Below are 16,334 nucleotides of genomic sequence, written 5' to 3' on the forward strand. Positions count from 1 at the left end.
ATGTTTTACACGTTTAAGTTAATAATTATTTAACAGTAATGCGAAGAAGATGGAAGAAGAAATAGAATTCTAACAGATATAGTCGTTTAACAGAGTGGAAAATTCAGAAGAAGGGATATTAATTTTTACACAACTTGATAACCACAATGATGAATATTGACGTGCATTGATCGTGAAAATTTCTAGTAAAAAGTTACACAGAAAATGTCTCCTGTCCAACATGACTAATTGATATGTGAAATAGGGCACCAAAATAAATATCTCACTGGAAAGGTGATATCTGAGTTACCAGAAGCTCTAAAGTAAAAACTTCAAACTTACCAGAAATCTTCAGATGTGCTTGTAACTGAAATTCATCCTTCTGTCCTTCAACGCGAAATTTGCGAGTGAACTCACGACCTCCCTTCTTTGACACTTGTTCTAGATTCAAATTTGGACTAGATTTTTTGTTTATTTTTTCATCCAGAACTTCTGGTAGAAAAACTTCGCACCAACAATTTCTACACACTGTTCATCGCTACAAATGCACAACTACCGAAAAAGCTTCACTTCATTTTTCCATGGAAAACGAAGAGTCGTTTTATTGCTTCGGGGTTGCCAGACAATTTTGCCAAATTTTAAGAAATTTGTAGTTTACAGGTTCATGTAGCGACTCTTGGTGAGATTAGATCACGAGTTTTTAATTTATTTAACATCCGCCTTGAAAAGAAATTGGAGAACTTTGTCACATTATCAGGATTTTTTTCAAACGTGCTAATCAAGACATGTATTTAAATCTACATGATGTACTCCACATCATTGTAATCCAAATGTACTTTTCACTAAATTCAGAAAAAATACAATGCATATAGCTACACGATAATTTTGCATGTAACAAGAATCTATAGCCGACTTCCGTGGCTAGCATACCGCATTACAAAGCCAGGGCTCCTGGGTTCGAATCCCGGCATGGGTATGTGTGTTCTTTGTGAGTGCCCTTCCATCAATTTAATTATACCATCACTCATCCTCATTGTCTTGATTATCGAAAAGTAGCAAAAAGCGACTATAAATAACAAAAATCATGCAAGAGTCTGCGTTACCCCCATACCCCCTATACGCCTTCATGGCATGGTGCTATGCACAGGGGAGCACTTTACTTTTATGCAAGAGTCTGTACTTTTTCAGTTAGACATTTTCTTTCCTCGTTGGAAATTGCGTTATTTATTGCTCTACTCTTGTCATAAATGAATAAGATTATGGAATACAGAATATTTTTTTTCAACGGTTGGTAATTTTCTTTCTTACGTTAACTTCATTGCTTCTGGCAACTCTTCATTGTTTACCATTCTCCGGAGAGAGGGCCAGTTTTGCCTAGGGGGTGGGTTTCGGAGGACAAACCCTCCGTCCTCCCAGCCAGAGATCCCGCGCATGTTATTCCCTCAGTTCCCTCGCCTTTTACCTCTCGCACCGCACCTGAGAATGCTCTACGTCTCGTAAAGTGGGAGGACGGTGCCCCCCAGATTTCTCTCGAAGTTCCGTATTCATCCGCACGGTGACGTGCAACTTTGCAATTGTCGCGGAAGAATGAATACAGAACCGACTAACCAACGATCTATAGGCAATGGAATATTTGCAATTCAGACAATGTAAAAGCTAACATATAAATGTTAATGTAATGTTTGTTCACTTGCTGTTGCACACAGCAGTGCGGCGTCCGTATCGTCCTTATGACCGGCCGCCCCTGGGAAGGACAATCAAACAACATTGCAAAGAAAATGCCAGCATCTACATTAAGAATGTTCATCGTGAAAAATCAAGAGTTAGCAGAATATTCCATTCAGGTGGAGCCATAGAATTGACTTCACAACCACCAAGATCATCAATAAGTCATCCCATTACTGGAACTGCATCATCAAAGAAGCAATAATCATCCACGGAGAAAAGGAGAACCTCAACAGGGACCAGCATGGTTAAAAATAGTCGACTGGGAGTGCTTATGTTGGAGAAAGAACACCAGATTGGCCTGCCACCTACACCAGACTCCTCCAACAGTAAATACATAACATCTAACACATCTCGGCACTTCAATCCCTCAAGATGATAGTGACATTAGCTCTCGAAAGCTCAGAAGCCTGTCCGGAAATCACCTGGTTAATATACCGAGAAAACCTTTTCATTATTGGAAGTGTTTTGAAATTTTTTGTTTTGAAAGTGTTTCATGTAGACTTCCTTGCATTAACTTTGCCTGGCAGAGAAGCATTTAAATGCCGCCAATTCCTGGCAGGACATTTAAATTAAACAAGTCCCAAAATCAATGGAAGTAAATTTATTTGATAAACCAAGGACAGTTTAAAATATGTAATGATTTTCTGTTATTATATTAACCTTCTGTGACATATTTCTGTGAAATAATGAAACTACTGAAGATTGCCATTTGTTTCCTGTGAGCAGGGGTGGGTAAAGCTTTGTCAGCCGTATCTACTGCTCACCTATGCTTATTGTAGCCATCAATTATTTCTGGCCTCTTTATTTCCCCACTCTCGTACCCATTTTGTTTGTTTCAATGATAAAAAAATGAAAAAGGAAGAAACCTCTAAAAGAATGTGCTTCCGCCAGAGCTCAGTGTGTCCAGCTGCCATAGTTTTTGCTAGACTTAACAGAAAGAGACAGGCTTTGGGAGCAATTGAGTAATGTGTACAGACAGATACAAGGTCATAAACACAGGCTATAAAGTCTTGTAGCCTTAAATTTATATGAATATGCCTGTTTGATCTGAACATTAAATGTTATCAGCATCACACATAGTACAAACAATGCTAAGAAGATAATTATTACATCAATATTTCTGAAGCAATCAAGATCAAGTCATTTATACTCAACTTCATTTCTGACAATATTTGTATTTTAATTACTTCCACATATTTTCCTGGTGCATATCTTTGTTTGAATTCTGCATGTTTTGTTTTATTGGAAATAAGTAATATTCATTAAGGAATTGTCTCCATACCATTATGACAAAAGATGCAGCTAAAGTAACATTTATTTGTCAAGGGCTTTTTTTTTTTGTTTGTTTGTTTTCTGTAGAGTGGACAGACTAGTCCATCCAGCCAAAATATATATTTTTGGAGGTATTTAGGGATATATGGTTAATGGGAAAAGTATCCAGGAAAGAAGAAAAAGATGATGTCAGATGATAATTATGAAATTAAGTGGATCTTATGCTGACTTTAAGTGTAAAGTGTAAGATGGGAAGCCTGTAGCTTGCAGTGAAATACCTGTCCGTTAAGGCAGAGATAATGAATGATATGAATGAATTCTGAATATCCAAATGGATAGCAAACTTGCCTTTGGTGCAAGCAGTCTCAGGTGTGATCCTGGTGAGTGCTCCAAAATTTCAATGTTGACCCTGAATCATGATGAAAATTGGGGAGTTAACTTTCAAAGAAGTAGCAGACTCTGGTCTCAAAAACCTGTGATGAGACTCGATGTGCTGAAATATTTGTTGTATGCCTTAATTGAAATGACACATATGGTGATGTAGAACCCAGTAATTCAATGTATCAGTAAACAGGAAAGTTTGCATTTTCATTGAAACTTGGAGACAATAAAGTGAAGCAATATTAGGGAAGGGAATTTTGAAATAAACCAAACCCAACTCAATCTCCAAATATTGGTGCTGTTAGAGACAGATTTTGGAAGATAGTGGGCAACATTTTTATTAGTCTCCTGGATTTCAGAAAGGTCTCTTGAGTCTAGCTGCTCTTTCCAGCATTTCTGCTGGATGTACAATGCGCGCAGCCACCACATGCCCACTATCACCATCCAAACATCACCCTTCCACGACTGTCCCAGGCCTGGATGGTTGATTTGTATATTGTCTCTCCAAAAATAGCAACTGTTGTTGGATAGTCCCGAGAATGGGTTCATTATAAAAATAGAAGGGGATGGATATATTCCCATTGTTCTGCATTGATTTCACCATGATCAGGTTGAAAATTGCAGGTTTTGATTTTCGGTAATAGAAACTAATAAAAATGAAGAAATGAAACTCCTATTTCAGTTTTCTTAATGAGGTAAATAATATATTCATCAATCTTCATGTTATACGAACTATGAAAGTGTGTTATACTTTTACACTTTGAATAATGTAGATTGTACCTCTGTCAAAATTTCATGTGTTAAGCTTTGTTGCCAGCAGCGCACTCCAAGGGTATTCTCATGGAGCAGAGAAATTTAAGAATTTTATGTGAAGGAGAAAACAGGAAATTTTATGAGATCAGATTTTTGGTTTAATTTCTTTGAAATATGAGAATTATTATTCTTTACATGCACAAACAAGAATAATGACCACAATTTAAAATGTCTGCTATTGTAATAACACAGCTTCTTAAACAGTCTGAAGTATAGCCATGAAAATTTTTGTATTCCATATTGTTTTTGCCAGGTAGATAATTTTACATATAACTAACTAACTCTCTAGCCTTCTTAAACCTGAAGGTTCATGGCTGCAGCAACACAGACCTTCCATCTGTCCCTATCTTGAACAAGATATATATACTCTTTTCCATCCCTACCGATTTCCTTTAGGTCCATCTCAACGTTGTCCCTCCATCTTCGTCTTGGCCTTCCTACAGGTCTCTTACCATCAGGTTTCCCAACAAGAATCCTGTAAACTCCTCTTTCCTCTCCCATTCGTGCCAGATGGCCTGCCCACCTAAGTCTTCTTGATTTAATCATTCTAATAATATCTGGACATGAATACAAATTATGTATTATTTACATATGAGTAATCTTATTTTTCTCACATTGTGCCCTCAGTTACTCATTCCTTGTTTATTGATGTTTTCATCTTTATGAGCATGGATCAACAGAAATAGTATGAAAAATTTTGTGATTCTTGATTTGTGATTCAAATGCTACAGTCCTGGGTTCAATACCCAATGGAGGCACATAGTGGTTCAGATTCCACTTTAAACTGTAGGTCAAATCTCTATTAGCCTGTGCATAAATTGAACTTAAAACAAAATATCGGGACTTGAACGCTACAGTATGATGAGATAGCCTACATCATGAACACAACATATGTCATTGACGTACATTCAATCGAAATGAGAATTGCCAAGTGTGGATGTTAAGAGGTGGCAGAATTGTCCTTTTCTTTAAAGTCAAAACAATGTTTCATGCAGAGAACAGTAACACTTAAACCTTTTTTTTTTTTTTTTACAATTTTGGGTGTGCTACAGAAAGATATAATTTGTACTTTAGAATTCCCCATTTTCATTACTTTAATCATTACTTATTACAAATTGTTGTTACTAAGTATTGCTAGAAATAATCCTGTTAAAATTTGAATTGAAAAACATATTCCTAGTAGTGATTCAAAATTTCATCAATAGCAGATGTTTAGTAAGGCTGGTAAGTCTACCAGGGCATTGTTTGCCATTTTAATTAGTGGGCTTACTAACCAAATAACAATATGAAATGTCAGTTACTGTTTTAACCCAGGATCGGTCACGCTTGCTGTAGTCACGTCGCAGGTGAGCGAAGCGCTCACCCTTACTTTTCAGGCATATTTCACCATATTTTAATTTTTTTAAATGTTTTTACTTGTACTTGTAATGATCTGTTTATTATAATCCTTCTTATTTGCTTCAAAATGTTTGTTTTCAAACAGCGTAGTATACATTGTGGAAGCCAAGTCTCGGCGTTAACAAAAAGTGCATGTTCCTCTGAGGTAGTTTCATCTGATCTCCAGAAATCTGATATGATATAAAATCACTGCGACACATTTCAAATTTTCTATTAACACATCAAGAACATATAGGTATGAAAACTCACTAGAAACAGGATAGACCTATTGACTAAATAATGCACAAATGTAAATAAAAAAAAATATATAACTGAATCGGTTGCGTGAGAGCTCTGCGCTCACTCTGACAACACTATTTCTACAACAATGGTCTCTCTAATAATGCCGTTTACATCATCTCATAAAAATGTGATCACATAGCTCCCAAAACTCGAAAAGTCAGCTAGAGAGCACCATAGACCAATGTTTTAAATACTGTTAAAATGGCACTTCATTAAAATTTTAAGTGAGCGCGACCAATCGCAGGTTAAAAAAGTCATTAACTTGTTCTTCATTTCTGACGCAATAATTTCTTAAAAATCCTAACCTTGTAATTAATGAAAAATAATATGAAATACGTTGTTTTAAGTTTATATGGAACCAATTTTTTTCTACATGAAGATAGTGCATTTCTTCATTTATTTTTTTAATTTTTCAGGTTACATGTCTGATGGGGATGTCCTTCGTTGTGGTGGACAGAATAAGCCTACTCATGAATCGTATGATGGGTACATGTCTGAAGGTGGAGCATCGCTCTATGCACGTCGCATGCAACAGGTGCAGTACCAAACCAACAATAGAGATGAAAAGATGATACGTGAAGACAGGTAAGAAATACGTTTTGAAAAAAATATATTATTTAATATTTTCTTTCCAAAAATGTGTTTACTTTTCAGTATCTACATATTTTCATTTCCTGTTATCCCATTTTCTAAATGTGGTATGGACAGCAGGTCAGTTGTGTTGAGCTTAGCATGTGATAGCTAATTGTTTGAATAGTAGATATCGTAGAGCTATATATTGTTGCTTGTTTAGGATTTCCTCTGCATGGCCTATTGTATGAAGGAAAGGAAGATGTTGCAAACTCAGTTGGAATGGTCAATGAAATAGGAGCTGTCTTGGTGGCAGCATGTGTTAAGTGTGCGACTCGTGATCTTACTCCCTGCCCAAGATTGTGTTTCATTCCCTGGTGGGGGTATATCCAGAATTTCCTATCTGGGGTAGAGTAGGGCTGTTTTTAAGGGGAGTAAAGGTAAATTTAGTGACAGAATGATAATTAATTTAGGCTTTTGAAGAATTTGAAGGGAGGGTGTTGCACAATTTTTTGGGGGGGTGGGATGATTGGGAAAAGGTGTAGGCAGCATGTGGATAGGATAAATCACCAAAACAGGGCATTAATGTTCACTTTTGTGTTTCATTCACCTCTTATATGTTATCATTATTCATCCTCATTGTTGCAATAAACCTACAATGATGTTTAAAAAAAAACAGGCTAAGGAACCAGTAAATACAATTCAATTCATATTATTCGAGACATGTTCAAATTTAGAGAACAGCATTCATCTGTTCAAAGTTTTTTACGATTGAAGGTGTTCAGAAAAATAATTTGATGCAATCTTTGTCCTTGAATTTGAGCATTCATTGCAGTAATTCTTGCTTATCATCATTATTATTGTCAGTTCAATACAAAAGAAAGAAGTATAAAAGTTGCTGTGACAACTTTTTTTGTTTTTGTATTGAATGAACAGTATTAGTGAGAATTCACTTAAACTGATTGACAATCTGGATAGAAATCTGTGAAGTATTGCTCCCTTCGCATACTCGCACATACATACATAATGGCGGTAATTGTATTGGCTATCCAAGTGTTGACAGGTACAATGTGATTTTCGAGAGTATAGGGGAGGATGATCTTTGTTGTTCACTTCAACAGTAAACTTGTTATATTGTTTCGTGTGCTATAACGAAAACCTAGTCTGATTTAATGATCTGTTTTAATTTCTTCCTGATACTTTACAAACATACACTGGGATACATTATTCTGAATCACCTTTGAGGTTTCTCTGGAAACTACACACAGGTGCAAGCTATCTTGACAGTAACGTCGTAACAGCATTGCAAACTTACAGGATTCATACTTTCACTGTCTGCACTCGGAAAAAAGGAAAATAAGGGATTGAAACTCGATAGATTAAGATACAAGGGAAGGAAATTCAAAATGTCACAATGCGAGGATTCTTGCAGAATATAATAATGTATAATAAATAACCATTAAAATGAGCACAATACATAAATATAATAAACTGTACGAAACTGATTTGGATTCAGATAATGAATACGGGATAACAACGTGCCTTCGAACAGCAAGTTCGCGAGACTTGAGCACAAAATAGTTCCTTACTTGAAGCACGTTGCATCGTATACAGTACATGGAAATGTATTACAGATATTAGATTCTGAAAAACCTGTTGAAATGAAGAGTATTTATATTTAGTAAAATTGTTTTGCTGCAAGTCAAAGCTAAAAAAAATATGCGTGGGTTCGTTGACCTGAATCTTGGAGCTGATTGCAGGTCGAGGTGAGGGTAAGGGTGACTCTTCAGCAAGCGAGATCTGAAGAGGTGTTTCACTTGCGTGTTAGTTTAAATTGCAATGTAAAGGAAAAACTTTGAATAGTCATGTGGAGGAAAAAATGTGTAAGCTTATTCGTATCTGCAACGTACTTGTGATGAAACTGTGAGTTCAATTGTCACATAACGTTTAGGTGCAATGAGATAAACAGAAATTTCCAATAGTGGCTGCTGCAGTTGATTGAGATTTAAGATAAGGAAGCATTTGTAGACGACACTGTTGCTTGGCTCTAGCAATATCGGATCACTCTGAAAAAAAAATCATCTTTATATGTATGAGACATGAGTTAATGTCTACCTTCGGCCATTCTATAAACAAAACTTGGGAGGGCACAACAGTTGTTTCACATTGCAAGGACATATTTAGGATGGTAATAGTAGCAAGTAATAAAATTAAATAATTGATTGATTGATTTGCTATGTTTTGTTTCAGTTTTGTGCCACTTTTTGGCTAATTTGTGAAGATGGGAATGAGTGATGATATAATGATATTGATGAATGGACACTCACAAACATCCATGCCCAGGCCAGGATTCAATCCTGGGTCCCCTGGCAAATTAAACAATCAAAATATAATTGTTTAGCATTTGTTGTACAATCGATGTTTATATATTTTCGCTGAACTTATTGAAAGGCAAGGAATTTAGCTCGTACGGCTTCCAAAGATTTATGCACACTACTACTTATGATAATATGCATGAAATATTAATAACCAAATTCACTTTTCATCAATTTCAATAGGCAATTAAAAGCGATCACCATACAATTATTTTTGCTTATTACAATTTGATCTAAATCCTTTTTATGTTATTCAACAAATAATCAATTCTGTATGTCTATTTGACATTAATATCCTTGCCAGGGCAGTTGCTTTTAAACAAATGTTGGCGATCTTAACTACACGTAAGTTAGATAATGAATATGTGCTTCTATATCTCTATTCTTTTACCATTTTTTACCTATTCATGTAATAACAACAATGCAATATTAATTTACATATTTAATTAATAGTATTTTAATTCAATATAATTATTCTAATTATATTATTATTATTGAGACACTTGGTCGGTTCAAATAGTACTGCACAATGAAAAACTAACTAACTCTCTAGCCTTCTTAAACCCGAAGGTTCATGGCTGCAGCAACACAGGCCTTCCATGTTTCCCTATCTTGAGCAAGTTCTATATACTCTTTTCCATCCCTACCGATTTCCCTTAGGTCCATCTCAACGTTGTCCCTCCATCTTCGTCTTGGTCTTCCTACAGGTCTCTTACCATCAGGTTTCCCAACAAGAATACTCTAAACTCCTCTTTCCTCTCCCATTCGACTGCACAATGAAAAAGTTAAAATTAACTAATAATTGTTAGAGGTTGATAATGCCATCTGCTGTTTAGCGAAATGATAACTGCCAGTCCAAGGCCAAGAAGAAAATATAGAATCTCTAAGGGCAGTTATGTGGAATTCCTTATTGCATGTGCTGAGTTTGATCTATTAAAAGAACAATTATTGACTTCTACAGTTTTCCACGGTACTTGAGTGGGCATTCAGAATTATGTAATAAATTCAGTTGATTTATTTGTGAGATTCAATTTACTCTAAATATTTCTAAATCTACATGTAAATTGCTCATAGAAAATTTAAAATATCTTTTCACAGATAAGAGAGGGGTGGAAGTTAACACTTCTTTGTCAATGCCTCAAGTACAGCGACAAGAAAAACCACTGCCATCTACACTGAATGAAAGTTACAACACATAAAGTACACAACGATTTTTAGTTTGTGGTTAGGTTCCTTCTGTTCTACATTTACTAGATGCATTTCTCAGTGTAAATTTTTATCTGGGGGTTTGCTTGAGCCTTGAGGTTAGCTGGAGGGTTGGTCTTTTGTTTTAATATGGGAACAAAGAGACATCACTGGATGTTTTGCTGGCTGAGGGATATCGACATTCTGCATCGTCCTCCACTTCAATTACTGGCTAGGAGGGAAGAAGCTGTAGCATACATTTTTGTCGAAAATTCATATATGGCGCTGTTGAACCGCATGCATTTCATAGTTTGACCTTCATTTGGGGTCAGAGACACTGTGTTCCATATTCCTAGTTGAGATAGGGATGTGTTTGTTATTGATCTTTCATTCTCATCTATAATTTCATTATTTATCCTGATCATTGCAATCCTGTGGTTCACTAAATGTGAAAAAATCCTTAATTGGCACTAGGTAACATTTAATTAGAAACTGAGAAGATGATGATGTTATAGCAGTGTATCTCATCCACCGAGCCTGGTCTGGTACCGGGCCCTGGCGTCAATTATACTGGGCCGCAAGAGTTCTCCTGAAGTTTGTAATTTGCAACCAGATATAGCCACCACCTGGAAAGATGTCTTTTCGTTTGAGTTTCCACCGTGATAACAGAAAATGCTTTTGTGATTGTGGTGGTGAGCAATCAAAGAAACTAATAGGGGTTAAGTTGCTTCCCACCTCCAAATTTGGAGATTTGTGCAGCCATCTTCATTAACAAATACCGGGTGTTTCATAAACAATTGAGGGTTACAAAAATTTATTGCAAGTAAACTATTGAACTTACGTTAATGAAACCAGTCCAGAACGAACGAGGAACTCAGTTTTATTTGTACACCTACAAATCTTCAATGTGTGCACCACGGGTGACATGGCGCACATCAACACGATAGTATAACACTCGCATAAACATGGGCCTGTCGATAGTGTCCATTGTTGCGATGATCCACTCCCTTACGGATGCGATATCATGCGGCATCGGTGAGACAAATACCCTGTCTTTCATGAAACAACCCCACAAAAAGAAGTCGCATGGTGTAAGGTCCGGTGATTTTGGGGACCAAAACATTACACAAAACACTGCGAGTGATGTAAGTGATTTAAGTGTTGCCTAGGGACAGGGCAGGCATGTGAACTCTTAGCCTAACAAAACATACACACACAAACTGTTTTCGTTGAGTTCCTGGATCATTCTGGATTGGTTTCATTAACGTAAGTTCAATAGTTTACTTGCAATAAATTTTTGTAACCTCTAAATTATTTCTGAAACACCAGGTATGTTATAACGCATCTGACTACCATGCTAAAGGTCCCGGGTTCGATCCCTGGCCAGTTCAAATCCGGGAACTTTTCTAATGTTGGAAGCGGCCCCTGGGGGGTAAAGGTGATCAGGGGTGTGATGCTGATCACATCATCCTCACTCACGACTGGATCAAGAAAGTGTGGGGTGTTACCCCCACACCCCCTATATGCCTACATGGCATGGTGCTAAGCACAGGAGAGGCACTTTACCTTTTTTTTTTTTGCTAGGTATGTTGAAGTAGAAATATTCTGATTGATTGGTATTTTTGGTGTCCAAAATTGAACATGCCAATGAAAATGATTTAATGATGTTGGCGAGAGGAAACTAGAGGATTCCATTAGATCCAGTTGTCCAATAATTTAAACCAAATTTTATATTTGTCAACAAGCCTAGACATAATCGAACTAATACTTTCTACGATTATGCCATGGTGATATTAATTAACCCTCGGTTAGGCACATGGGAGACAATTGTCCCCCACTGTTGGTGTTTGTTGTGGCGGCAGTAATGCACTTCTGTTTCTCGCCTACAGTTTGGTAAGAAATAAATTCTCTTTGCAGTAGCGTGTTTGGGTGACAGTTGTCAACCTATATATTAGTACATAGTAACAAGTAAAATGTCAAAACGCCGACAAAAGACACAAATGTTGTTCTGCAGTGGCTTGAGGAGGAGACTGAGGTGTGTTCTGATGAAAGTGATCATGAAATTGACCATGTGACTGCAAGTGACAACAACACCGAATCGGAACAAGAGGTGAGTAATGAGGAAGATAGATCCAGTTCGTCTGAATTCAGTGATAACGATATATCCAGTTCATTTGAATTTTATTATAGAAAGGATCATGAAACAAGATGGGACACAGGAATTCCTCGAAAAAAATGTTCGTACTCCAGCAAGTAACATCATTATTCATCTTCCTGGAAGCAGGGGTTTGACCCATTCGGTCAAGTCTCCAATAGAAGCATTGAATTTGTATCTTAAGGACGACATAATCCAAATTATTGTTTCCTGTACCAATGTATACATTGAAAACGTTCGTTCAAGGTTTACCAGAGAAAGAGATGCAAGATTGACAGATGACATAGAAATAAGATCTTTCATCGGCATCCTTTATGTCATTGGTAGGATGCATTGTTCAAGAAAGAACTTGAAGCAGTTGGGATAATTCTAGAGGCAATGGATTGGAGTGTTGTTTTCTTACAATGAGTGAAGAGATTTCACTTTCTTTACTGATGTTTGCGTTTTGATAATGTGGAAGGTGGAAGATATACTAGCTTAAAACAGAGAAGTATTTGAACTCATGGTTTGTAAGTTTAGTGATGTTTTCTCTCCAAGTGAGTATGTAACTGTGTATATGAGCAGCTTCTGTCTTTCAGGGGGAAATGCTCCTTAGGCAGTACATTCCCAGCAAACCGGCAAAATATGGACTAAAAGTATTTGCTCTTGTTGATGCTAAGATGCTGGCTATACAATTAATTTGGAACCATATGTCGTACAACAGCCGGAAGAAAAGTTTCGTGGAACCTATTTCTGGAATAAATAGGAATGTAACAGGTGACAACTGGTTCAGCAGTGAGCAGCGTGAAGTTGGCTCAGACACTGTTGAAAGAAAAGAAGCTCACGTATGAGGGGACGATGAGAAAAGCAAAATGAGAGATCCCTAAAGAAATGCTTCCAAACAAGAACAGAGACAGATACTCCTCAGTGTTTGCTTTCAGTAACAAGTGCATTCTTGTGTCATATTGTCCAAAGAAAAATAAAACTGTACTCGTTATATCAACAATGCAATTGATGAAGACACTGGTGATGAGAAAAAACCTGAAATGATCACATTCTATAATCACACAAAAATTGGAGTCGATCTGGTGGATCAATTGTGTCAAAAAAATGATGTTGCTAGGATCAGGAGAAGATGGCCCATGGTGATATTTTTTGATCTTCTGAATATATGTGCAATTAATGCACTTTGCAGGGGCGGCGCGTGCCTTTTCAGTCAGGCAGGGCACATTTTTCTTTTGGGTGGGGAGGGGGGGGGCCAGTTTACCTCTATATTCCTCTTTAAGGTTTTTGAGGGGAGTTCCTTGATATGGAGTAAGTAAATTGTTAGAACAATTTGGAATAAAATTAACATTCTGATCAAGATATCTCTCCAAGGAGCATTAAATACTCACTACGTAGGAATACGAAAAATCAGCAACGTATGGAACAAATTACATAAATAAAAAAAAATCGAATATTGACGTCGGAACCCTATACGCTTGCAGTAACTAAACTTTGGGTAGATACTAGAATGATTAGAAAAATGTTACACTGCAGTTTCTCTTCCATTGTCAATGAATTGAAAGGCGTAGATATTAAAGTTTCTACATGATTCAATGTCATATTCACCAAGTATCCACTAATATCAATGACTAACTAGGAAGATGATGCAGCGTTAAGTTCAGTTACAACATTTTACAATGGCCATGTACCCCCAAAAAGTTCGTTTATACTTACGAAGATATTCTGCATGTCAAGTTGCTGGAACACAGACACAATTACACAAATAAATAAACACGTACAGTAACTATAAAATCGCGAAAAACTAATTATTTCATAAGCGACCAATACGCACAGACGAAACGCAACGCAAACTCACACACTAACTCAAATCCAAATCCGTATTACAATGGGAAGAAAGAAGGATCTTTTTAAAAATACGAGGGACTAGTTTGTGCAATAAAAAGTGTTGTCAACTTTTCAGGTCGCCGGAACAAGCGCGAAGAAAAGCATTCGAGGGATTTTTTTTCTATCTTATTGCTGCAGGCTGGAAGAACGAATGAACTGCCTGCCAAGCGTTGGAAACACTGAACGGTGAATGAGGCAAACATGAATGGGCAGGGCACCTCGTTCCCTGCCCAGAGACGGCTACGAATTTCGCGCTTTTCCATTGTGAGGGGGACCGTCCCTTGTCGATGCTGTAAATGTTTGGATCAGTCAGTGACATCACGTCTCCGGGGCAGAGCCGAGATTGAACTCTCTCCAACAGGACGGAGAAATATATTAACCTCGCACAGGGTGCATACCCTGTAAGTCTGGTTGCAGCAACGTAGGGGTTGAGGGAAAAAAAAATATTTACGCGTATATACCGACCGTCTCTTCAGATGAACTTTTTATGTTAAAATTGTTGTGGGGCAGTGCCCTAGTTGCCCTTTATGTAGCATCGCCACTGGCACTTTGCATTCTGAAATACAATACCAGTTCACATCAACTCTCGCGGAGGAGTTTTTTGGAGGATGTCTCCTGGGAAATGATTAAACCTCAGATACAACGTCAATGCTCTATTCCTCAAGTTGTAGTTGAAATAAGGAGGAGGGGCCGACTGTTACTTGGTGTTGAGGAAGAGGGAACAGTTGATCTTGAGAGGCCATCAGGGTCCAGAGGACGTTGTCTCTCTGTGGAAGAGAGGGGGACAAAACTACAAGGAAGTGGTGCTTAAAATGCAAGAGGTGGATGTGTGGAGAACATCTCAAAGACATTTGTGTAACTTGCTTGGAATCAGTGTAGTGATCATGAAAATACATTTTCGCTTGTAGTACACTGTAAAATCAAAATTATAATCTGTAATTAACATTTTTGTTAAATATGCGAAAGAATAAATAAAATACGGCACCATCTGAAAAAAAAAACACACAAAAAAAACACAAATGTATGGGCCTAATGCAGGGTTAACACATTATGTTAAATAGGAAGCTATTTATGAGTAAAATTGTTGGGATCGGGGCATTGACTTTTGAGAAACCAATTTACCGGGCTGCAGGCTCATGAAGGTTCAGAACACTGCTCTAAAGATTATCCTCACAAACTTTGATTAATGCCACAGTTTTGTCGATAACATCAGGAGAGATGAATTTCTTGAAAGCTTATTCTGGTGTTTGTGTGGGGCTTTCTGGTTTCAAAGGGGATCTCTCGCTCATAATATTTTGAAGACCTCTAGGATGAGTATTTTTTTATTATAAAAACACACCCTTCAACCTAAGTTTCCTCCACAAAACCTTCTTTCACTTAGTTCCTCTTCAGAAATATAATTTAGGGGTTCATCATCATGCACAGAGAGTCACTATCACTGGTGCTAGAATATATATATGCAGGGTGATTATAAAGTCTCAATCCACTTTTAAGAAAAAGAGGCTTGAGTTTAGCACAAATGTATTGAATGAACTCCCAAGTACATGAAATTGAGGAATCTGCTGGGCCAATCATTGGCTTTTTCACAACTTTCGCAACAATTTTTTCGTCTCAATTTTAATCTTCATCTTAAAAAACTGGAATCTGTAATTATTGAAAAATTATTACTTTTATTTCTGTTGACCTATATTCATGGACCTGGAAACATGAATGAGTAAATAAAAGAAGCAATAAAATTAGGACTGTGGAATTGCATAAGTTACCCTGTGATATTCACATGAAATTTGAAAATTTTGATCTGGTAAATAGCTGTGTTATTACGATGAATTGTAGTAGTTAATTTACAAGCAAAATTTATATTCTAATTTATGGGTCGTTTTGTTTATGCTTTGAAAATAGGAAAGAATGGTCAATGTAAACATAAATCAACCTGAAATGTGAACTTAAATTTTCAAATTTTCCTTCATTTTTACATGGTTTCTTTCGTGAGACTTGTATCGGCTTGTAGCTGTTTGTTGCAAAAACTGCAAAACTTTATCTTTAATCTGGTAACAACTTATGCGAGCTGGATACACTGTGTGCCAGGGGCTAAGACCTTCACGCCCCTCCCCCACCCCCTTGGTCTTTATCCAGATTGGTTGCAGTGGGTCCACATGCCCTGTCAAACGAGAAGACCCTCATGTGTAAAACACGTAAATAGGGAGATTATAGTAACTCCTTTGGAAGTAGGGTATAGTATAGGCGTATATATTATATACAAGGTGGGGTTTGAAGAATCCTTGAAGAGGGATAAGGAGGGAAACCCCTATCTATTTTTTCATCCACCC

General features: G+C 37.1%; 1 protein-coding gene across 12 annotated transcripts in view; it reads left to right on the top strand.

Annotated features, from left to right (window-relative positions):
• Positions 1 to 16,334, top strand: part of sick (sickie) — a 1,061,378-nt gene that overhangs the window by 773,556 nt on the left and 271,488 nt on the right. For all 12 annotated transcript variants that reach the window (XM_083119471.1, XM_083119472.1, XM_083119464.1 and 9 more), the window contains one exon: positions 6,270 to 6,438. In XM_083119471.1, the coding sequence (XP_082975597.1) occupies positions 6,270 to 6,438 (169 nt within the window). The remainder of the gene's footprint in view (positions 1 to 6,269; positions 6,439 to 16,334) is intronic.

Source organism: Lepisma saccharinum, chromosome 3 (assembly GCF_977018435.1).
Source record: "Lepisma saccharinum chromosome 3, izLepSacc3.1, whole genome shotgun sequence".
NCBI classification, from domain to species: domain Eukaryota; kingdom Metazoa; phylum Arthropoda; class Insecta; order Zygentoma; family Lepismatidae; genus Lepisma; species Lepisma saccharinum.